Source organism: Pipistrellus hanaki (genome assembly GCF_964339955.1).
Source record: "Pipistrellus hanaki genome assembly, chromosome: 10".
Taxonomy (NCBI): Eukaryota; Metazoa; Chordata; class Mammalia; order Chiroptera; family Vespertilionidae; genus Pipistrellus; species Pipistrellus hanaki.
This window is the reverse complement of record NC_140512.1, coordinates 48,469,554-48,492,262: the sequence shown is the minus strand read 5'-3', so window position 1 is coordinate 48,492,262 and position 22,709 is coordinate 48,469,554. Positions and strand designations below refer to the sequence as shown.

General features: G+C 45.9%; 1 protein-coding gene across 3 annotated transcripts in view; it reads right to left on the bottom strand.

Annotated features, from left to right (window-relative positions):
* Window positions 1-9,127: 9,127 nt before the first annotated feature.
* The window catches only part of ATP6V0A4 (ATPase H+ transporting V0 subunit a4), a 62,999-nt gene continuing 49,417 nt past the window's right edge, over window positions 9,128-22,709 (bottom strand). For all 3 annotated transcript variants that reach the window (XM_084896746.1, XM_084896747.1, XM_084896745.1), the window contains 6 exons: window positions 21,019-21,235; window positions 18,159-18,260; window positions 15,761-15,871; window positions 13,396-13,513; window positions 13,082-13,253; window positions 9,128-11,343 (listed from right to left, as the gene is read on the bottom strand). In XM_084896746.1, the coding sequence (XP_084752872.1) occupies window positions 11,250-11,343; window positions 13,082-13,253; window positions 13,396-13,513; window positions 15,761-15,871; window positions 18,159-18,260; window positions 21,019-21,235 (814 nt within the window). In that variant the 3' untranslated portion in view covers window positions 9,128-11,249. The remainder of the gene's footprint in view (window positions 11,344-13,081; window positions 13,254-13,395; window positions 13,514-15,760; window positions 15,872-18,158; window positions 18,261-21,018; window positions 21,236-22,709) is intronic.

Genomic DNA, 22,709 nt, shown 5'->3' with positions numbered 1-22,709 from the left:
AATTGATTTTGAGAGACAGTGGAAGGAAGGAAGGAAGGAAGGAAGGAAGGAAGGAAGGAAGGAAGGAAGGAAGGAAGGAAGGAAGGAAGGGAGGGAGGGAGGGAGGGAGGGAAGAAAGGAGGGAGGGAGGAAGGGAGAGAGAGAGAGAGAGAGAGAGAGAGAGAGAAAGAGACAGACAGACATCAATGTGAGAGAGAAACATTGATGGATTGCCTTCCACACACACCCTGCCTGGGGCCAGGGATGAACTTGCAACCCAGGTACATGCCCTTGACCAGGAATCAACCCCAAGATCCTTCCGTGTGTGGGTCGACACTCTAAACACTGAACACAGCGGCCAGGGCCTAAATACTCCTTTCAACAGAAAGGTTAATAGTCATACTCTGTCCATATCTTGCTATCCGTTACAGGGTGAGTGTATCTCCCAGGGAAATGACGTGGATGCTAGAAAAGAATTGTTAGAATAAATAGAAATAGAGGATAGAACTCCAGCTCAGAATAATGAAGAAAGTCAGTGATCACTCTGAGGTTTTGTACCTGGAGGAAGGGATGAAAACGACATCATTAGAAGGGAAAGGCTATCAAGGGGGACCAGGGGGGAATGAATTGTCGGGGACACGTTGGCCTTAAACACTCCCTGCCCCCGTCACACCTGCCCGAGGGGACATCCCGGGGCAGAGGCCAGTGCCCGGCTCTGTGTCCCACTGGAAAGGGCCGGGAGACTCACCCCCGTGCTGCCCATGATGAGGAACAGGGCGATGTGGAAGCGCCCGAAGCCGATGGTCTCCACCGCCTCCTCCACGGTGAAGGTCTTGGGCTCTGAGGCGGAAAAGCACAGTGAGAGGAGCGGCCTCTGCGGGCAGGAAATGAGTGTGGACTATGGCTCACCCCAGAGGATGCTGGGAAACCAATCCCTGTTATCAAAACTAGTAACTATGAGGGGAGGGGGTGGAATTAAGCAGCAGCTTGAGGTCAGAGACGTCCAGATCACCTGACCTTTCTTCGGCTGTGGCTCCGGGGTTTCCAGGCTCAGCCTCCGGAGGCTGAGGATGGTGACCGGCTCCGCCCGCTTGCTGGCCATCGCCGATGGGTCAGACGTCCCCACAGCTTCCCTGGTGGGCACAGGAGAGGGAACACGGGAGGAGCTGAGGCTGAGTACATGCTTTTCTTCAATCGTCACAGAAAATCTGTGACGTGGGTTTTGCATGTTGATGAATCAGAAACACAGAGAGGTTAAATGGCCACATGAGATCACTGGGCCCAGCGGCTAGCAGTCAACCCTGCGGAGGCCAGGTGAGCCCTGGACCAGCTGACAGCGGCCTCTGAGTGGCAGTGCGGGCGGGCTTTACCACAGAGCAGTAATCTCCATTCCCACCGGTGCTGTATATGCAGTGTAACCACATGTCTCAGTGCGCTTGCTTTCTTTCTTTCTTTCAAATATATTTTATTGATTTTTTACAGAGAGAAAGAGAGAGGGATAGAGAAACATCGATGAGAGAGAATCATCGACCAGCTGCCTCTTGCACACCCCCCATTGGGGATGTGCCTACAACCAAGGCACTTGCCCTTGACCAGAATCGAACCCGGGACCTTTCAGTCTGCAGGCCAATGCTCTATCCACTGGGCCAAACCGGTTTCGGCTACTTTCTTGTGTATTATTTTTATTTATTACTGACAGAAACCCATGCAGCCCTTCTTTTCATTCCCCCTTTCTGTATTTAATACTAACAAAAAGGATTCTTAATCCCCCAAACCAAAAGAAAAATAAACCAAAGAAAGCTGAGGATCAAAAATATTTTTGTAAAATAGTAAAATATTTCCCAAACGCCTTTAAGATACAGTCCTGTGCACCCCCCAGTGGGATAAACAGAACTCCTAATCTGGCCTCAGGAATTACACTGTGAGTAATAATACTGGTATCATTATTTTGATACCAGCACATATATAGGAGGCTCATTTTATCATCCTCTGCTTTCGAAGAAGTGTAACATTTTTCAAAGTAAATGGTTCGCAAAAGGAAGTTCTGAGGTTCTTCAGTCTCTCGCCAGACGCCTGGTGAGAAGCAGCGGGGCACAGGCAGCCCAGCGGGTCCTCAGTGCTGGCAGCACCGCCTGCACTGTCCCGCGGGCTCCTGGGGGGACTGAGGGGCCTCTGACACGGTCCTCGCCCTGAGGAGTGTTTCATCGAGCTGGGGACCCCGCAGACACGCATAAAAGCAACTGCACCGCAACGTAGACATTCTTTGTTTTCTTCAGACGCACACACACAGTGACAGATGGATCCATAATGCTCAGAAATAATCCTGGAAACCCCCTTCCGGAGAGACACCATGAAAAGCATGGAAGGTTGTTATGTCACAGAGCGGGGAGAGTAAAAATAATTGGTCTCTCAGCCCATGTAGAAGCCCGAAAGACACAAAGACAGGCTGTTCTAGAAACTGCTCTTGTTTCTTTCCAGACATTGTCCAAACACCCTTTGCAGGGGTGTGCTTTTTTCTTGAGGGGGGGGGGTGTACATTTATTAAAGTGGGGAGCAGTGCAATAAGGAAGGGCTTAGGGACAGAGGAAGCAACAGGAGAGCAGGAGGGGCTGGCTGCTGTCAGCTCACTGGGGATCCGAGAACAGGGGCCAGGAGCGGGTCAGGGGTTGAGCCTGGGACAAGCTGCTGTTGCTCCTGGCTCCCCTGGTTGCAAGTCTCCTGGGGTCCCTTAGAGTTCGGAGTTTTGTGCCTGTGGGGGAAGGAGGGGGAAGGAAAGGGCGTGGGCAGTGCTTCAGGGAGGGAGGGTGCTCTGTATTTGGTAACTTTTAATCCTGTGCACGGAGGGCCTGTCTGGTTCTAAAGAGGCCCTCGGAGCACCTTAAACACCGACTGGCTGCATATCATGTCCCTATAGATGGGAAGATGAGCCACAGATTACCGCAATCAAAATATGAAAACAAGGCCATTCGGTGAGGATTAAATAGGGGTGATGTTTGCACAACCTGTGGTTGTACTAAAAATCATTAAATGAACCTGAGCCTGAACCCTAGCCCTAACCCCAATCCTAACCCTAACACTAACCCTAACCCTAACCAAAAAATAAAAATATAAAAAATCACTAAATGATACACTATAAATGGTGAATGTTATTGTATGCAAATTATATAATGTTATTTTTTCCTCTCTAAAAATAGTCATTAAAATCATGGCAGCAGACTTAAAAACCAAAAGGGACTCTTGCCATTTATAGTGTTAAAGAATGGGACAATGTAGTTGGGTGGGAAAATATTTTTTTTTTAATCCCAGCAAGTTCATCTTAAGTTCAGTTACAACTAAATGTTCAATAGCACATTCAGTCTTCACTCAACATATAACCAGCCAAGTTTTATGACCTCTCACAGCAATGTAAACATGCTTTACAATTTTAACATTCATACGCGTTTGAGTAATCAGACAATGTGCAGTAAGTCTCCTTGCTCTTTTACTGAGCGGAAAGAAAAGAAACCCAGGAAATCTGCCACTTACCATTGAGCGGAACGAGCTTTAGTGTGAGGTGTGTTTTAACCTGATTAGGCAGCCCCAGGGGACCCAGATATCCTGCTTACTTCTCTTAGCGGCAAAGAGAGGTGATTTCTCTCAGACGGCCTGACAAAGGTGCTACATCCAAGATAATGGCATTAAGGTTCTCTCAATTAAAGCTGATCCCATAAAAAATAATAAAAATAGCCGAAACCGGTTTGGCTCAGTGGTAGAGTGTCGGTCTGCGGACTGAAAGGTCCCGGGTTCGATTCCGGTCAAGGGCATGTACATTGGTTGCGGGCACATCCCCGATGGGGGGTGTGCAAGAGGCAGCCGGTCGATGCTTCTCTCTCATCGACATTTCTAGTTCTCTATCTTTCTCCCTTCCTCTCTGTAAAAAAAAAAAAAAAATCAATAAAATATATTTTAAAAAAATAAAAAAATAATGATAATAAAAATAAAATAAAGCTGATCCCATAAAGGGAAATTTACAGTTGTGGTTTCATAATATGTATACATACACATGCACACACACACACACACACACACACACACATTCAGGGGGCCAAATCATGAAGAGTCATTTATTTTATACTGAGAAGTTTCCAAAAGTAACCAGGTTTACTACAAATATAAGGAGATGATGTTAGGTAATACACAAACAAACTTATAAAAGTTTTAATAGTTGTCCATGTAAGAAATGTACAAGCCTGGAAAGCATTTTTATGAGTTTATTTGAGCCCAAACTGGCAATTGCCTGGAAGCAAGACCTCAAATGCTCCTGAGAATGATGGGTTTTGTTGTTTGTTTGTTCTCTATTTCAGTTTTATTTTTATTGAATTTACTGGTTAACAACATTATATAGCTTCAAGTGCATAATTCTACCACACATCATCTGTACAGTCATGTTTTTCTTGAAATATTTTTCATTTTTTTTGTTCTTATTGTTTTCTCTTTTATTCTTTTCTCCAGTAAATGTTTGTCGTAGCCAGCCAGTGTGGCTCAGTGGTTGAACTTGGAGGCCACAGTTGGATTCCAGGTCAGGGCACATGCCCGGGTTGTGAGCTCAATCACCAGCAGGTGGCGTGCAGGAGGCAGCTGATCAATGATTCTCATCATTGATGTTTCTATCTTTCTCCCTCTCACTTCCTCTTTGAAATAAGTAAATATTTTTTTACAAAGAGGAAGGGAGAGGGATAGAGTTAGAAACATCAATGAGAGAGAAACATTGATCAGATGCCTCCTGCACTCCCCCTCCCCCACCAGGAATGTGCCTGCAACCAAGGTACATGCCCTTAACCAGAATTGAACCTGGGACCTTTCAATCTGTAGGCCTACTCTATCCACTGAGCCAAACCGGTTAGGGCAGTAAATATATATATTTTAAATATTTGTGGTAGATATAAACCACAAATTACAATAAAAAAATAAGATCCTAATAAATTAATGACCAAATTATACCAACAGGCAATTCACAAGGAGATATATAAGTTATAAACAAAACTGGAAAACTGTTCACTTTCTGTAGTAACTGACAATTACAGTAACAAACACCTTTAGTTATTGATAAATCAACAAACACAGAAAAGACAGAGGGAGGGCGGGGGGAGAGGAAGGGAAGCAAGGAAGGAGAGAGGGATGGATAGAGGGAGAGGATGGGAGAGGGGGAGAGGCAGGAAAGCAGCAGCCATGGTGAGACAGATGAAACTGGTTCCATTTCTATTTCCATTTCTTCGCCTGAAAATAAAAACACTACCAGCCTCTGGTGGGAGAGATAGCCTGCCGCCTCCCGATAATAAGGCTTCCTACATACCTGGTCCGTGGGGGGCACTGAGCTGCAGGTGGTTGTTGGAGGGGGGGCACTTCTGAGAAAGCCCTTTTCACCCCTCCCTCTCCCACTCCCCCTCTCACCTTTTTCCAGCCTGTGGACACCTGATGGCCGGTGCTTCAGCGGGCGTCTTGGGTCCTGATGTAAGCTGAGGATGGGAAGGTGGAAACCGCGGGGAGCAGAGGTGAGAAAGCCTGGCCTGATGAGGCGGGGCTCTCCCTCGCCCTGGTCTTCTAACGGGAAAGAAACGAAGGCTCTCTCCTCTCTCCTGTCTCAGACACTGCGTTTCTGGTCTCTACTACTTACTTGCAGTTGGGTGCAATTTTTTTTTAGGCTGGTCGAGTGAAGCGTGGGAGGAACGAGGAAACCTGTGACCACGGGCTGGGATGAACCAGAAGCACTGCACTCCGACGAGCCAGCCGTGTGCGGTTCTTAACTGATGAACCGCCTCCCGTCTGACGTGAGGGTGAAAGGAGACGGTGTTTGTATAACGTGGCACCGTGCCCATTGCTCATAAGCACTCACGGCCATTCGTATGGCCCCTCATCTCTGAATGGAGGGATCCACCAGGTGTCTGACACTTCACTGTGGCCATAAATCAAACGCACTCAGCATCCGTTCTTATCTGCGTGGTTAGCCAACGTATATGGCTCCAGAGGCATTCGCTGCTCATATTCTGCTAACCTGAGAACACCTTTGGGCTCAAATGAAAAACCGCCTCAGAGGGAAAGCACCACCGCTTCCTTGTTTTCTGAAACAGGCTGCTCTTATTTCAAGGGTAAACCTTGAAGTGCATTAAGGAACCCTCCCAGGTGCTACGTGCCCATAGGAAAGCCCGGCCTCAAAACCGCTCCAACCACAATGTGACACTGACAGGCACCCAGACCGGTCGCTGCGGCTTTCCTGTGGAAGGCAGGGCAACACGGATGGTTTCACACTAAAAACGCCTCTGCTGTCCCAGATTGCTTCCCACGTGTCATTAGCGTCTTTGAGAGAAAGAAAAGCCTTGCATGCCCCAGTTTGGAATGGCCTTGGTGACGTGGGGGTGAGGTGGGGTGGAGAAAGGGGGTGGCAGTGAGGTGTGACTCGCTCAAACTCCCGTCAGAGGAGCACACCTGGCCTTTGCCCAGCCACCGACACAGGCTTCCGTGTCAGCCGCTGTCACATCCATCTTCCTAACGCCCAGCCCTTGAAGATGGTCAAGGTCGATGGGTTCCCAGTGTCAGGTGAGGCCGCCAAGGGAGGGAAGAAACAAGTTACCGGCCACAGAGAAAGCTCTGTTCCTGCCTGTGAGGCGACACAGGGTCTTCAGCAACAGGATCCCCTCGGGGTGGGGGTGGGGCATGGTGGTGGTGGTGGTGGGGGTGCAGAGGTGTGGATGGATTGTCAGGATTTGGGCATTTGTATCTGTGCATTGTAAAGGGGCTTACATTCCAGGTCCTTCAGAAGACACTCAAACACTAACATAACTTCAGCAGGCAAGAAAAGTATTCCCTTAGTATTTTCTAGAGATTCAGCCAGAAGTTTCATGAAGAGATGTTTTCACAAAAAGAAGGATGAAATGTTTCAGAGAGATGGAGATGAGGAACGTTCCTGAGAGACAGATCTTATCATCTCGATTTTGAAATAAAATGTTGGGTAAACTGAGTTAGTATCTTCTAGTGTTTGGTTCCCTAAGTCATTCTAAATCACTTCCAACCTAGGAAGAGCATGGATGGATGGATGGATGGATGGATGGATGGATGGATGAGACCAATTCAGAAAAATTAGGAATAGCATGGGGAAGAATGCTTCACAGTCCTATCAGTTCCTTAAAAACTACAATGGGAAAATTACCCATGGCTTACCTTCAAAAAAAATCTAATGAAGAACTGACACCTTGCTGGTGTGGCTCAGTGGTTGAGTGTCAACCTATGAACCAGTGGGTCATGGTTCAATTCCTTGTCAGGATACATGCCCAAGTTGCAGGCTCAATCCCCAGTGGGGGTGTGTGCAGGAGGCAGCCAATCAGTGATTCTCTCTTATCATTGATGTTTTTATCCCTCTCACCCTTCCTCTCTGAAATAAATTTAAATATATATATATATTAAAAAAGAACTTACAGATTGGTAAGGTATGTACACATATAATAACTTAATAAAAAAATGAGGAAAAAAAAAAAAAAGAACTTACATATTGGGGATTTACTCTGAAACTCAAAGGCTTAACCGGACCTCAAGCTTCATTAAAACAAATCCTAGGTGACTGGCAGGCATTTTAGCTAGAAATAATTGGGCCACTGTAGAGTTGTTTAAACTGAACTTGTGTGTGTCGTGTGGCTTGTTTTGCAATGTCAATAAGAAGAAAGTCTCAGGCTCCCTTTGCCTTCCGCCAGGCACTCGTGGTCCAACCCTCCCACCTCCCCGAAGCAGGAGAAATCCACCCAGACCCACGCTGCCCGTGGGCTTTCTCACCTGTGTATGTTTCTTGGAAACCTTTCCAGTCTGGGGCTTTTTTGCTTCTTCACTGCAGCCAAACCTCACCCAGAAGTTGCACCACGGATGGCTTCTGGACTTACTTCCCCAAGAAACCTGGCGCCCGGGCCTTCTCCTTCCCGTTCAGCTCAGTTCTGTGAACGGGATTATTTAACAAACAGCCTTGCATCCTGGACAAGTGAGTGACATCCAGGTCACACCCCCTTCTCAGCCGGCCCTTCACCTGATCCCTTTGCTAGTATAAAGGGGAAATTACAGCTCTTATGGAAACAGAAAGAGGCTGCCTCGCTTTGGAGGGTACTAATATGTTGTTCTCAGGAAGGCTGGGAGCGGGGGAGAGGGTTCTGAAAGAGCAGGGGTCGAGGCCAGGTGCAGAGGGGAGTTCTGCGTTTTCAAACCTTTCCTTGCAGCCATTGCTGTTCAGGATTAAAGGGCAAAGGGCTGGTTGGTGACCCATCTAAGCAGAGTGTAGTTTTAGGCGGCCGGTGAGAAGGGCAATAAGGAGCTGTGAGCCTTGAAACAGTCCAGTGACCTTGGCAGCATGGGCTCAGCATCATTGGCTGCATGCCTTGTCCATGCCCAGTGCTTTACCACCCCCTCCCACAGCCCAGAGGTGGAGATCACTGTCCCCACTTTGGCCATAAGGGGAACAACTCCACAGCCTGCCTGAGAGCATACTCAGCGAACTCTCAGAGAGGGAGCTCCAGGATACACCTCTTTTGATTCCAGCTGTCATTCTTGGGCTCTGCCTGTCATAATAATTAAATGAATATTTGTTGAGCATCTAATTGTGCCTTATGTTGTGCTGGACAGGTCATGCATGACCTTGATGTGGAAGGTGACTGAGAAGCCCCCTTGGGTATGAGTAATGACACCAGGCAACCCAATACAGGGAGGGGCAGGTGGGGTTGGAAAGAAGAGACCAAAGACCTTTTAGTCTTTTGGAATTTTACTTAGATCTTACTTACACAGTGGAAATTGTAAAGCACTATGTATTAAGTAGAGTTCATTCTACCAGGATAGTTACCATAGACATTATAATTAACTAAAGAATTAATGGAGCCCTAACCAGTTTGCCTCAGTGAATACAGCGTCGGCCTGCGGACTCAAGAGTCCCAGGTTCGATTCCAGTCAAGGGCTTGTACCTTGGTTGCGGGCACATCCCCAGTAGGGAGTGTACAGGAGGCAGCTGATCGATGTTTCTCTCTCATCAATGTTTCTAACTTTCTATCCCTCTCCCTTCCTCTCTGTAAAAAATCAATAAAATATGTATATATATATATATATTTTTAAAAAAAGAGCTAATGGAACAACCTTTTTTAAAAAAATTAAATTTATTAATGTAACATTGGTTAATAACATTATTAGATGTAAGATTCCATAATATATCATCTGTACATTGCATGTATGCTCACCCTGCCCCAAAGTATATTTACATTCCATTACATGTATTTCCCCCCTTTACCCTCTTCATCCTTTCCCACTTCTACCCCCTACCCCCTGGTGACCACCATACTGTTGTCTGTTTCCATAAGTTTGTTCATTTGTTGCTGTTTGATAGCCCACATGAGTGAAATCATGTGGTTCTTGTCCTTTTCCATCTGACTTATTTCACGTAGGATGATACTCTCAAGATCCACCCATGCTGCCACCATGGCAGTATTTCATCATTTTTCACGGCTGAGTAGTATTCCATTGTATGTATGTGCCACATCCTTATCCAATCATCCATTGGAGGGCGCCTTAGTTGTTTCCATGTCCTGGCCACCGTGACTAATGCTACAATAAACACAGGAGAGCATACATCTTTGGGAATAAATGTTTTCAAATTCTGGGGTTAGATACCCAGATGAGGAGATTGCTGGGTCACATGGTAGCTCTCTTCTTAATTTTTGTTTTCCATAAAGGCTGCAACAATTCACATTCCCTCACCACTGGACAAGGGTTCTTTTTTCTCCACATTCTCTCCAACATATTTCTCGTCTTACTGATGACAGCCATTCTAACAGGTGTGAGTCCGTTGTGGTTTTGATTTGCATTTCCCTTATAACTAGTGAAGGTGAGCATCTTTTCATATATCTGTTAGCCATCTCGATCTCTTCCTGGGGAAAGTGTCTATTCAAGTCCCTTGCCCGTTTTTTAATTCGATAGTTTTTGTTGTTGAGTTGTATGCAAGTGTTTTTTCTCATTACAATTTGTTATTTTAATGGGTCTCAAAATTCTGTGACAGATTTTTGGTCATGTTGTTTCCATTAAAAAGTACTGATTTTAAAAATGAATAACTTAAAAACTGCCACACACACAAAGGAACCAAATGGCCCACAGAACATCCTCCTTTCCTCTGAAGGTCTTACGATGCATTGTGATCATTCACCAGTCTTTTACTATTAAACTTAAACGGCCAATTGAGATACCGTTCTGAGACAGTTCCTCCACCACTAAGACTGCGGTGGCAGATGTTGGGAATAATATTCATTTAGCCTTCTGAGCTTTCTGGGCAGACTTGGTGACTTTGCCAGCTCCAGCTGCCTTCCGGTCCACTGCCTTGATGACACCTTTGGTACTGTCCCTGTGGGCCGAGTGGAGTCCGGTGTTCTCATGTTGAGTTAATTTTTGTATATGATGTCAGCAGTCTAGGTTCATTCTTTTGCATGTGGCTTTCCAGTTTTCCCAGGTGATTCCCTTTCTCCATTGTATGTTTTTGGCTCCGTGTCACTTCTGTTCTGTTAGTCTGTGTGCCTATTTGGAGCAATCTGATTCTACACCTGGCCCTTGGACTGGTCCAAGCCTACAAATCACTTTCTCCAGTTACTCCAGCATAATGTGCTCTCAGAGCAAACAAAGTCGCTGAGGAGGCCAGGTGGAGTTTAACAATGCAGAGAGCCACACAGAACATTAGCTGTTCTTCCTCACCCAGAGAGAAAATCTATGAGGAAGTTCCTGATCTTGTACAGCTTAGCCTTGGATGAAGATAAAATGTGTTTGAGGAAGCAGGAAATGAAGGAAACAAATAATAATCCTTCTTTGGGAGTAGTCTATATAACTCTATTGTTTAACTTGGCCCTGAAATTTTCAACACTAAATTTTATGAAGTAATTTCGAATAAAGACATCTTACGGAAAAAGTGAATGGCCCCAGAAGTTTATTTTCTTAAATATAATACTTACAATATGACAATAAGACATCAATTTAGCATCCCCTCCCCAATTTGTCTATCATTTTAGTATTTGACAATGAAGACCCCACAGGAGGTTGAAATGACTTGCTACGTAGTTCCTCTATAACATGGTGAAGTTGCGTCAAATCCCAAGGCTTGTAGCTATACACTACATGGCTTCCTGCCTCTGGTTGGCTGAGAACAGTCATTCCACTGACAGCCTTGCATGGCGGATGTCAAAGACAAGACTGATACAGAAGGTGGTGTGGGCCATCAGCCATGGGACCTGCAGCTACTCCTCGGCCGTCCCATCCAGGATGTTTTTAAAGGAGAATGGAGAAAACTTGTACCCAGCCCCGACGTAGAACTTGTTCTGGAACTCCACCCTGTTGTTGGGGGCAAGAAAAGGGGGGTTAAACACCCACCACTAGCGGGTACCTACAGGCTGGCAGCTGGAGCAGGGAAGCATTTGTCAAACCAAGTGCAGAGTCAGGAAGGCGTGGGGGGAGGGACCCCGGCTGATACTGCCACAGGGACCCTCTGAGGCTTTTATAACCTTCTCTCTTACAACTTCTCCCTCCACCACCACCCTCCCTTCCTCCCTACCTTCCCCACCAACCAGGCCTCTGCATTGTTAAACTCCAACAGACCAGCATAGCCAACCCACCCCAGCACCCTTGCTTTGAACCACTGTCAGATGAGCTGGTGAGCAGAGCGCTTAGCAGGTTACACGTGCTTTTTCGTTTTCATCCTGATGCTAAACTGCATAACAATCAGAATCTTAGTTTATATTACTGTAACGTACAGAACAGATATCACGTAAGATCATTTATGTTTATAATGCTGCAGAGTTCGCTTCCTAATGACACGGGCAGAAATGATGCTATAACCTTAGGCAGGGGACTCTGTGATTCTCACCTCAGTAGTGAAGTATAAAACCTTTTTTTACGAACTGCAGGTACAGAGGGAGGTGAAAGCTGAAGACAGGTTACATTCTGGAAAAATCTGTGAATGTCAAGGGGGCCTTCTCTCTTACAGGTGCCCTCTTTCAATTTACACTTTCTGAGAATTTAGAAGCTTGAACTATGGGTGGTAACTCCTACACTCGGCAACAAAGGCCAAAGGTCCCAGACTCAGCCAGCCTTCCGTGCGCCCATTTCAGATTCATCATCTTACCAACATTAGAAGTATCCTTTTTTTCTAAAGCCAAGTGGAATAGAACAAGTAGAAATGTAAAGGAGAAGGAGTAAATGAGAACTAGCATTTATCACAGGGTAGCCATGATATATGCGTACGTATATGATACTAGAGGCCCGGTGCATGGAAATTCATGCACTGGAGGGAAGATCCCTCAGCCCGGCCTGCTCCCATCACAGTCTGGGAGCCCTCAGGGATGGGAGGTGACCCGGCTATCAGGGGAAGGTGACGCCCCCATCACACCTCTGCCGCTGCAAATGCTGGCAGCACAAGCCTTGGCCTGTCCTGGCCTTTGTTACATGACCCTCAGGTGGCCCTGGGCAGCTGGGCAGCTGCCATCCGAGGCTTGCCTATGCCTCAGGCCGGCCATGGGTGGCTGGGGGGCTGAAGGGTCTGGGGGACTCCAGAGCAGCCGGACCTGCCTGAGGGCAGGCCCAGCTGTGCCGTATGCCTGCCACCCTGGAGGGGCTGAGTAAACTGGGTGCCACCATCTTGTGGCTGTGGGCGCTGCCATCTTTGAGAGCATAGCAGTCAATTAGCATATTCCTTCCTTATTGGCTGTGGGCACCGCCATCTTTGTGAGGGCATGGCGGTCAATTAGCATATTCCCTCTTTATTAGATAGGATCACTGAATAGTTCATCAACAGGGGCCTACCCTGTTTCCCCGAAAATAAGACAGTGTTTTATATTAATTTTTTCTCCCAAAGTTGCGCTAGGTCTTATTTTCAGGGGATGTCTTATCTTTCCATGCGCTAGGTCTTATTTTCGGAGGATGTCTTATTTTCGGGGAAACACAGTAAGGTTCTGGAAAGGTATGTCAATGGCTAATGTTATATAACAGGTCAGGACTTGGACCCAGCCGCTGGCCTGACAGCCCGACTTCCACCCTAGAGCCCTTGGAGGTCCCGTAGCCCCACCATCCTCACCAGTGCAGCCGCAGGGCGTGCAGGAAAGCAGAGAGCCCCTCCATGATCAGCAGGATGGCCACGGTCAGAACAGCAAACACGGCAAAAATGATAAAGACCCCGATGAGTCCTCCCCAGCCTCGCAGGCGGAGGCCGATGTTCATCACCATGGTCCAGAGCACTTCGGACAGTTCTGCAAGAGGCGAGAGCAGCACCACGGATTTATGTGGCAAATGCAGACTATTCCTAAGAAAGACGCGCCGGAGAGAACCCGGAGGAGGCACTGCCACAAGCACATGCTCCGAGCTCTGCACCCCAGCTGGTGGCTCACTCACCTGCATGGGCCAGGCTGAGGGCCCAGAGCCGGAGGTAAGAGGCTGTGTTTGAAATGCAGCCCAGGCAGTACTCGATCGTGTGGATGGCCTGATGCACGAATATGTCTCCAAAGTTGAACTGAAAGAGGAAACTTTTTGTTCTATTTCATTAAGTACTTTCTACATACAAAGTAGTATAAATAATATGTAGATGAGTAAGACATGGATTTTGCTGTTAAGATATTTCCGGGTGAACTAGAGGAAAATAAATATTACTGTACATGTACAAAGGGAATTAGCAGCACCAAGTAGGGTGTGGTGTGTGTGCAGTAACATGTCCCAGAAGTTGTTGAAAAAGGTTCATGAGATTTGTGCTGGGCCATGAAGGATGGGGAGGCATCCGGAAGTCAAAGAAAAACAAGACCATTCCAGTAAAGAGAAGGACTCTAGTAAGGTGGGTAGGTGGGAATATCACAGAGGCAAGTTTCGGGGGAAAACAATTTGGCTAGAACTGGGAGTCTGTGAAGATGACCAGTAAGAGAGTACAGGTGTTGAAGTTTCAGGAAAGACCAACAAAGGGCAGAGCCGAGAAAATGACCTGGAATCACCGAGCAGCCATAAAAAGGATCTGAATAGAACGTGGCAGGGGAACATTAGGAAGTATTTGGGGGAAGATTAATCTGGAAGCAAAATGGACCAGTGAAGGGTCAGCCTATAAGCAAACATCGGGCAGTGCAGCAGGTGAGCTTCTGGGCTGGCCACCTACGCATGCATTTACTGGGAGAGAGAACCCGTGTCAGTGCTGGGAGAAGAACATGCCCCTGAGAACACAGCTTCACTTTGGAGCCCTCCCAGAGGATTCCCATGTGCTTCTTCCTCTGGCTGGTTCTGATGTGTGTGTTTTGCTACAACAAAACTAAGTACTGCCCTTTCCTGAGTTCTATGAGTGAGTTTATAAATGATTGAACCCAAGGCAGTCTGAGGGGACCCTGAACTTGTAACTGGCTGGTCTGAAGGGAGGGCGGTCCTGGGGAGCCCCAAACTTGTGGCTAGTGTCAGAAGTCTTGGGTAGACTTGGCAGTCTGGGCACTGAGTCCTTACCCTTGAGTTAACTCATTCGGTTAACTCTTGGTGAGGAGGGAAGTGGGAGAGGACTTCTAGGTGGAGGCAGAGTGCAGCCTGTATTCACCTTGCAACGGGAGTCCCATGCATGACCATGGGGAGGTTTGGGTCGGAGGGCAGGGGACGGGAGGAAGGAGCCTACAAATGGAACCTGACGTTACCCAACAGGTGGGCCATGGCGGTGGTGACCGGTGGACAAAGACTGGATACATCTCGAGGGCATGAGAAGATTATAGAAGCTGTACTGGATAGGCTGGGCCTGATTAGTCTGATGATGTGTGGGTTGGAGTCTAAAACATTCCAGCAAGTCTAACAAACTTAGTAATATCGATAGCCACCAATACGGGTTACTCTCCTTACCTGGAGTCTTGTAGGAACAGTTGTTCAAAATCCAGATTGTTTTTCTCATTAGGACTAATGAGCATCCATTCATTCAAATAATTTTTTTTTAGTAATTAACATCACAAATGGAGCTAGTCTGAGCATCCCTCAGGCCTCACAGAACCCTGTTCCCACTGCAGAATAAGAATAGATCTCCAGTGATAACCCACAGCCAGTTCAGGACTGTGAGCAGCCAGCTGCCTTCTGTCTGGGAAAGTGTGGCACATTCTTGAGGGGGAGTGGCAAGGAGGAAGGAGGAAACAAAACAATTCCTGAATTCACAGGGAGCAGATAGTCTTAAAGAGGTTAATTAATGAAGGGGGTTGTGACAGAACAAGATTGAGGCAGGAAGCGAAGGAGGCTGTGCACACTTGGGTCCGGAAGGGGACTGGGGAAAAAATGATCCACTTTTTGCTTCAATATCTAGGGCGACATTTGGGCTCTGCTCTCACGGTTTGAGGGGCTCTGATGGGAAAGCTGACTTTCGGGGCCCAGTGCTGAGCCAAGGAGGTCTCAAGATGTACCATTGATGGCCTCTGATGTCACTAGATCTGAAGGCTGACGTTCACCTCACGCCCACAGATGTAGCAGGATGTGGGCTAAAATATTACAATACTCCTAGATTGGTTGCTAAGTAGCTGTTATTCTGACCCTGTAGGCATCCCCTGCCTTAGGAACTCCCCAGCTTCCTGTGACTCCGTGACTACAAGGCTGCCACCAGCAGGGACCTGCTGACCTACCAGCTCTACTGCCTAAGTTCATTCTGATGGGCTGGTGCCCAGCCCAAACGGATCTTCAATACTTGACCACTGCCCCTGACTAGGTCCACTTCTAGAATGTGTACAAACTGGGAAGTCTTTGCAGGGTGTCGAGTCCCAAATACCTCTTCTTCATAGTCCTCTTGGGCCTTGTGGGCACCTGCTCTCCTGGGAGGGCTCGCGTTGTCACCTTCAATGTCTTCAGCAGCGTGTTCTTGGATTATGGATGCCTGCAGCTGTCAGCAAGCAAGGAAATAAAGTGTTCGATTCATCCTTAGAATCAGAATCACAACAATTCCATACAAAACACATGCTCTCGTGAAATGTTAGCTACGTCCCAGCCACTGTTCTAAACCCTCTACATTACCTCATTTAGCCTTCATAACGACCTTTCTACATGAGCAGAGCCACCACCCCATATTCAGCGAGGTAAACTACAGCACAGAAAGGTTAACAAATGTGCCCAGGATCCCAGCCCAACCGGGAAGACTGGTTAGCAACAGAGCCAGGATTCAAACCCAGCCGGGGATTCCAGAGCATGTGCTTTTCTCCATGGTGCCAGGAGATGCCAAATGGGTCAGTCTTTACAGTAAACCAACACACACACCAGAGTGCCTTTCTATTCATACATATATGCACACAGTTATAAAACCGTCAGTGACATACTTAGCCTTATAACCGAAACATCCAGGTTTCTATGGGAAAAATTAGGAATTAATGATGATCTGAATGTCGTGTCTCCCTCCAAAATTTCTATGTTGAAATCCTAACCTCCAAAGATGGTAGTTTTAGAAGGTGGGGCCTTTGGAAGGTGATTGGGACATGAGGGTGGAGCCCTCAGGAATGGGATTCGGGCCCTTCCACTATGTGAGGACACAATGAGAAGGTGCCTTCTCACCATGAAGCAGGAAGGGGCCTTACCCAGAAGGTGAATGTGCTAAGGCCTTGACCTTGGGCTTCCCAGCCTCCAGGACTGTAAGCAGTGAATTTCTGTTGTTTATACGCCACCCAGTCTGTGGTACTTCGTTATAGCAGCCCAAGCAGACTAAGACAATCACTTTTCCAACACAAATATACTTTTCTAAATAAAAACATCACTTTATAAAAATAGCTAAGAAAAAAATCCAAAGAGGGGGACGGAGGGGAATCAAGGTGTAATCACCATTCAGTTTGGCCTGCCTGGTTTTATCCCTGAGTTTCAGCCAACTATTTCTTCCCAGTCACTGTGAAACTTAGTGGCCCATGCTGAAAGTTGTTCCTAGAATGATTTCACGGGAGGAGTGCTGCAAATTAGGCATGAAAGTATCAGTACCTTTCTCTCTTCAGAGAGTCTGCCCCTAGTATCTGCAGGCTCCTGGGCAAAGGTCACAATGGCAGTACATGTGTCATATGTTTAAATATTGAAAAGTTATAAATTAAGCCAACATATTCCTAAGTAAAATATGTTCTAGGCTCATAAGAACTTGAAAGGCCAGGTTCAAATTCAGAGTCCCAGGAGAGCTGGCCTGCTCAATGACACACAAATTTCCTTCTCATCTCTGGCACCCTCCCACATCTGGAGGGCCTGTGTCACGTGTGTCCATGCTCACCTACACTCTCCACAGACTGCTGCCCAGTGACCACCCCAGGATCTAGTAGTGCCGGTGCTGGGGTTGGACCCCTGTAGAGCCCAGAAGTGGGCTTGAGTCCATCTGGACAGGAATTCCGGGGGGCCAGGTACCGACAGAAGGCTCTGGGTTCATGGTTCCCTGCCCCATGGTGAGGAATGTGACTTAAGCTAACATTACTTTGTCTTCTTCAAATCCTATTTCCTCTCCCCATCAACTGAAGGGAGGAAATATCACAGAAAAAAGAAAAGATAGTTTCTCCACTTCCATCTTTAAACTCTGGCCTTTTCTAGTCCTATGCTGGAATTGGTTAAAATAAACATGAATAGTTTGATAAAAGCATGATACTGGATTCGGTGAATGTTAGTGACTCTTCTCCCCAGTCAAAATACACTTTATAGTCGGCCCCTTTAGCTAACATCTCATTCTGTTTGACCTGGGTGCTGTCTGAAATAATCAATTTTAAATTAGTTACTTGCAACTCTCTGAAGACACAGGTGCCAAAGGACTGGCACAGGAAGTTTACAGAAGCACTATTTATAATTACCAAAATTGGAAACAAGCCAAATAACTATCAGTATCTGAATGGTAACTAAATTGTGGTACATTCATGCCAGGGAGTATGATATAGCAATCACACATATACACAACACACACACACACACACACACACACACACACACACACAAGCAAAGTCTGCAAGACATAAGATTTAAACCTGCTTGGTCTTAATAGAACATTATTCTGGAAAAGTCAAACTCTATAGAAGAGAACGTATCTGGGGAAGTCCAGTTACCTGCCTTGCCACTGTCTTCAAGCTTGGTCCACCCAACATGCTCTCTCAACCCCAGACTTCTATTTCCAAGGAACCCACATGCCTATCCACAGAGAGTGAGCTGAAAAGAACGACTCTTACCTGGGATTTCCGATGATTGGCTCTAAGAATAAAAGGCTTAATCAGAAGCATCCACGGTACAGAAATCAAAGCCATAATAACAAAGAAACTTTGGACTTCTTGCTGCAAGATCAGAATGGTAAAAATCTTATCACTTTAAGGTGATCACACAGCATACTTTATAAGATAAAAACACTAAGTGTGAGTCATTTCAGTTTCATTTATTTTACTTTTTAAATATTTTTTATTGATTTTAGAGAGGAAAGGAGAGGGAAAGATAGAAACATCAGTAATAAAAGAGAATTATCAATCGGCTGCCTCTTGCATGCCTTCTACTGGTGATGGAGTCCATGACTTGGGCATGTGCCCTGACTGGAAATTGAACCCTGACCTTCTGGTTCATAGGTCAAAACTCAACCACTGAGCCATACCAACCAGGCCCACTTGTCCATTCTAAACCAGGCTTCCCCCTCGTGTTGTACAAGCAACTGGAGATTTATATTATCTGTTACTCTTCTTCGATAGTCAAGCACAACAGTAAGACAGCCAGGACAGTCCTGGGAAGGGGCTGTATTTATCAGCCTACAATGTCTCTCCCAGCTGCTTGAGCCCAAAATGAGGTTATGGAAACTCTAAACTGTGTCAAGATAATTCATCTTCATACTAGGGCTTGGAGAAACCAGCCAACCCCAATGATGTTTTTAATGAGAAAAAGCTGGAAAAGCCATGCTCACTGCATATTCCAGGCTGAGTGAAGGCTTCAATCTTCATGAAAAGGGCTATTAGCACGTGAACTGTTTGGTGAACCTCAGTCCTTTGCCCAAAAGTGAAGACTTGCTTGGAAAACCCAAGTAAATTTTCATTTAGACACAGGCAATGAGTAAATTAACCTTCCAAATACATTCATTTAATGCTAGCAGCTAGGGGTGGTTCAAGGTTACCTACCATTGATGTATATAAAAAAGATAGAATACCACCAGAGAGCTTTCAGAGGTACAAGTCTTCTCGGTTTATTATCGAAAATAGTCTCTTATTTTTTCTTTTTTCTTTTTTTCCCTTTTTTGTTTTGTTTTGTTAGTGAAACACTTAAAAATTCATTTTTATAGAGCTATATAACAGTATGAAAGTATTAAAATTCTAAAAAATCAAAATTATAGTTAGGCTAGTGTTCAAAGTAGTAATAATGTACCTTTAAAAAGCTGGTATGATACCTGTATTAAAATGTTAAAACCCTCAGAGCTCCAAATAACAGACCAGGGGAATGTGTAAGAGTGTTTCTAAAACACTTCAAACATTTTAGAACTTTATCATCGCTACTGAATTTGGAAATACTGAGAATTTGTATTCAAAGCACTGTAAAAGGTAGGATAGTCTTTCAAATGGTAATAATTCTTATTTAACATGCTGGTATATATGAAAAAACACTGCTTAAACACTTGGAATTAATACTGAATGAGCATTATGCTGAAACCAGTTTGGCTCAGTGGATAGAGCGTCTGCCTGCGGACTGAAAGGTCCCGATCAAGAGCATGTACTTGGTTGCGGGCACATCCCCAGTGTGGGGTGTGCAGGAGGTAGCTGATCGATGTCTCTCTCTCATCAATGTTTCTAGCTCTCTATCCCTCTCTCGCTTCCTCTCTGTGAAAAATCAATAAAATATATATATATTTTAAAAATGAATGAGCTTTTAACACTGGAAAAAAGTGATCAAACTCCGGAAATTCACAATGAAAACCTAGGGTGCTCCAAGAACGTGCTTGAAACACTAGGAATACATCAACAAAGAGCCTTCATATCTGTAACACATTGTTCAGTGACAGGGAAACCATGTTGAAAGATCAGAGAGGCAAGCTGAACAGTGGTTACATTTATATTTCAGTGCTAGTCTCTTATTTTTTCGTTAAAAAAAAAAAAAAAAAGGCCCCATCACAAGGCATTTTTTTCCTTCTTATTTGCTGCTTCTGAAGGGAAGAAACAAGTAGGAATCAAACTGGTGAGGACATGCAGGGGCATGGGGGGAGCCTCACTTTCCCAGGCACCAGGAGGAGCACTCTCTGTTGGGGCAGGTGCACAGGGTTCCCTGGCTTTGGGAAACTCGCTCTAGAACTTGACCCAGAAGAATCACGGCCTATATCCGTGGGCCTTCCTTTAGTGAAAACTCAACCTTCAAGCAATATTATCAGCTTAATCGCTGAAAGAAGCCAGAGGAAGAGATTTATTTGTGCTACCAAAGAATAACTTACTGAGAGCTATTTATATCCAGCTGCCATGGAACATTTATACTGTTTAAAAATAAAATATTAAGTTGAGAGTGAAGCTGAAATAAATGGAAGGAATCAGAGTGGCAAAGAATTCCGATCGTTGGGCAGTGCTGTCCACAGAGGAAGAGCCCAGAGGAAAACAAGAGATAAAACCCAAAGGAGCCAGAGGAAGTCTCTCCCCCCTCCCCCCACTGCCCCCCCCCCCTCACCCTCCGCCAAGAGCCTGACATGTGAACAGGGGGACTGCTCTTCCTGATCCCATTTCCATTTTCTTCCTTATAAATCTTAGAAGGAGTTTATTTTTTAAAATATATGTTTATTGATTTCATAGAGGAAGGAAGAAGGAGAGAGACATAGAAAAATCAATGATGAGAGAGAATCATTGATCAGCTGCCCCTGCATGCCCTCCACTGGGGATCGAGCCCACAACCCAGGCATGTGCCCTTGACCAGAATTGAACCTGGGACCCTTCCGTCCATAGGCCGACGCTATAGCCACTGAGGCAAACTGGTTAGGGCAAGATAGCTCAGTCTTGCAAATAACTAGTCTCTGTGGTACTCAAGAGTATGAGAGAGATCTACCATAATTAGGTGCATAAAAGAAGAAAAAGCCCATAATACCTGGTGTTTGTACAGGGGTGCATTCGAGGGGTCGTTATAGTTAAACATGAACATGTTGATGAAGTGGATGAGGATGCTCGGGGCCTTCTGGGACATGTGCACATCGTAGTAGCACCACTTGAAAATGATCATGAAAACCAGGTATCCAAACAGGCACAGCATGAAAATCATCTCCGGAATAAATTGCAGAAGGATGTTGAGCGTTTTTCTGAAGTATCTAGGGGCCACACACACACACAGAACATGGAGAAAAAATATCAGTAACTAATTCTTCTTCCCACAGCAAAAATGTTAACTGCATTCACTCCCCTGGGGAGCGGCAATCATGCACGGATGGGAAGGAAAGTGCTTTTGCACAAAGGATTTGGAGAGAAGCAAGTCCAAAGGTCAAGTCTGAATCAAAGACTGAGCCCACGCAGTCAGTTGGCCAAAGCTTCAAATTCAGGCCCAGCTCATAGCAACACATAGAAAACACACGGGTACCTGGGGGTGACATGAGAGCTTTCCTCCTATGAATGCCTCAAGATAGGGGGGCAAAGTAGGGCCCTCAGGTTTCTTTGGTTTTTTAAAAATATATATTTCTTTATTGATTTCAGAGAGGAAGGAAGAAGGTGTGAGAGACAGAAACATCAATGAGGAGAGAGAATTATTGGTCAGTTGCCTCCTGCATGCCCCCCACTGGGATGGAGCCCGCAACCCAGGCATGTGCCCTGACCGGGAATCAAACCTGGGACCCTTCAGTCCACAAGCTGACACTCTACCCACTGAGCCAAGTCGGCCAGGGCCCCTCAGGTTTTTATAGCCTGTAAGTTAAAAATGGTTTTCATATTTTTTTAAATATATTTTATTGATTTTTATTTTTACAGAGAGGAAGGGAGAGAGATAGAGAGCTAGAAATGTCGATGAGAGAGAAACATCGACCAGCTGCCTCTTGCACACCCCCTACCAGGAATGTGCCCACAACCAATGTACATGCCCTTGACTGGAATCGAACCTGGGACTTTTCAGTCCGCAGACCGACGCTCTACCACTAAGCCAAACCGGTTTTGGCGGTTTTCATATTTTTAAATGGCGGGGGGAGAGGGGGTGGACAGAGAGATTAAAAAGAATGCTATTTTATGATACATGATAATTACACAAAATTCAAACTTCAGCATTCATGAATCAAGTTTTATTGGAAGAGTCACATGCATCCCCTTATGTGTTTGTATTGTCAATGGCAGTTTTCATGTTACCGTCTGGCCTCAAAAGTCTAAAAGATTGTCTATCTGTCCCTTTGCAGAAAATGCATGCCAACTCCAGCTCTAAGGCCTTGGGTCGCATGGACTAAGTCAGGGGCACCCAAATGAAAAATATCAGAAAGAGCCCTATGCCTTTTGTTAATTGCAAGAGCTAGAAAAGGAGATCCTATTTTAAAAAATGGGATTATCAGAGCTACGGGAGGCCAGCCTGACACTTAATGATGCCAAATAAGATTTGGCAGAAAGTGCCGTCTGGGATTCTTTCTCACCGAATCCGCCTGGTACTTCCAGGCAGGTGGGAGCACCAGGGTACTTGTCATTAGTTTGCACACTAACTACTTCCTGTTTTTCAGTAGAATTGTACTTCTTCGGCCTTTTGGATCAGGGGTCACTGTGTGATTGGCTCTGGCCAATGAAATGGGAGTGGAAGTGGCAGGTGTCACTTTGGGG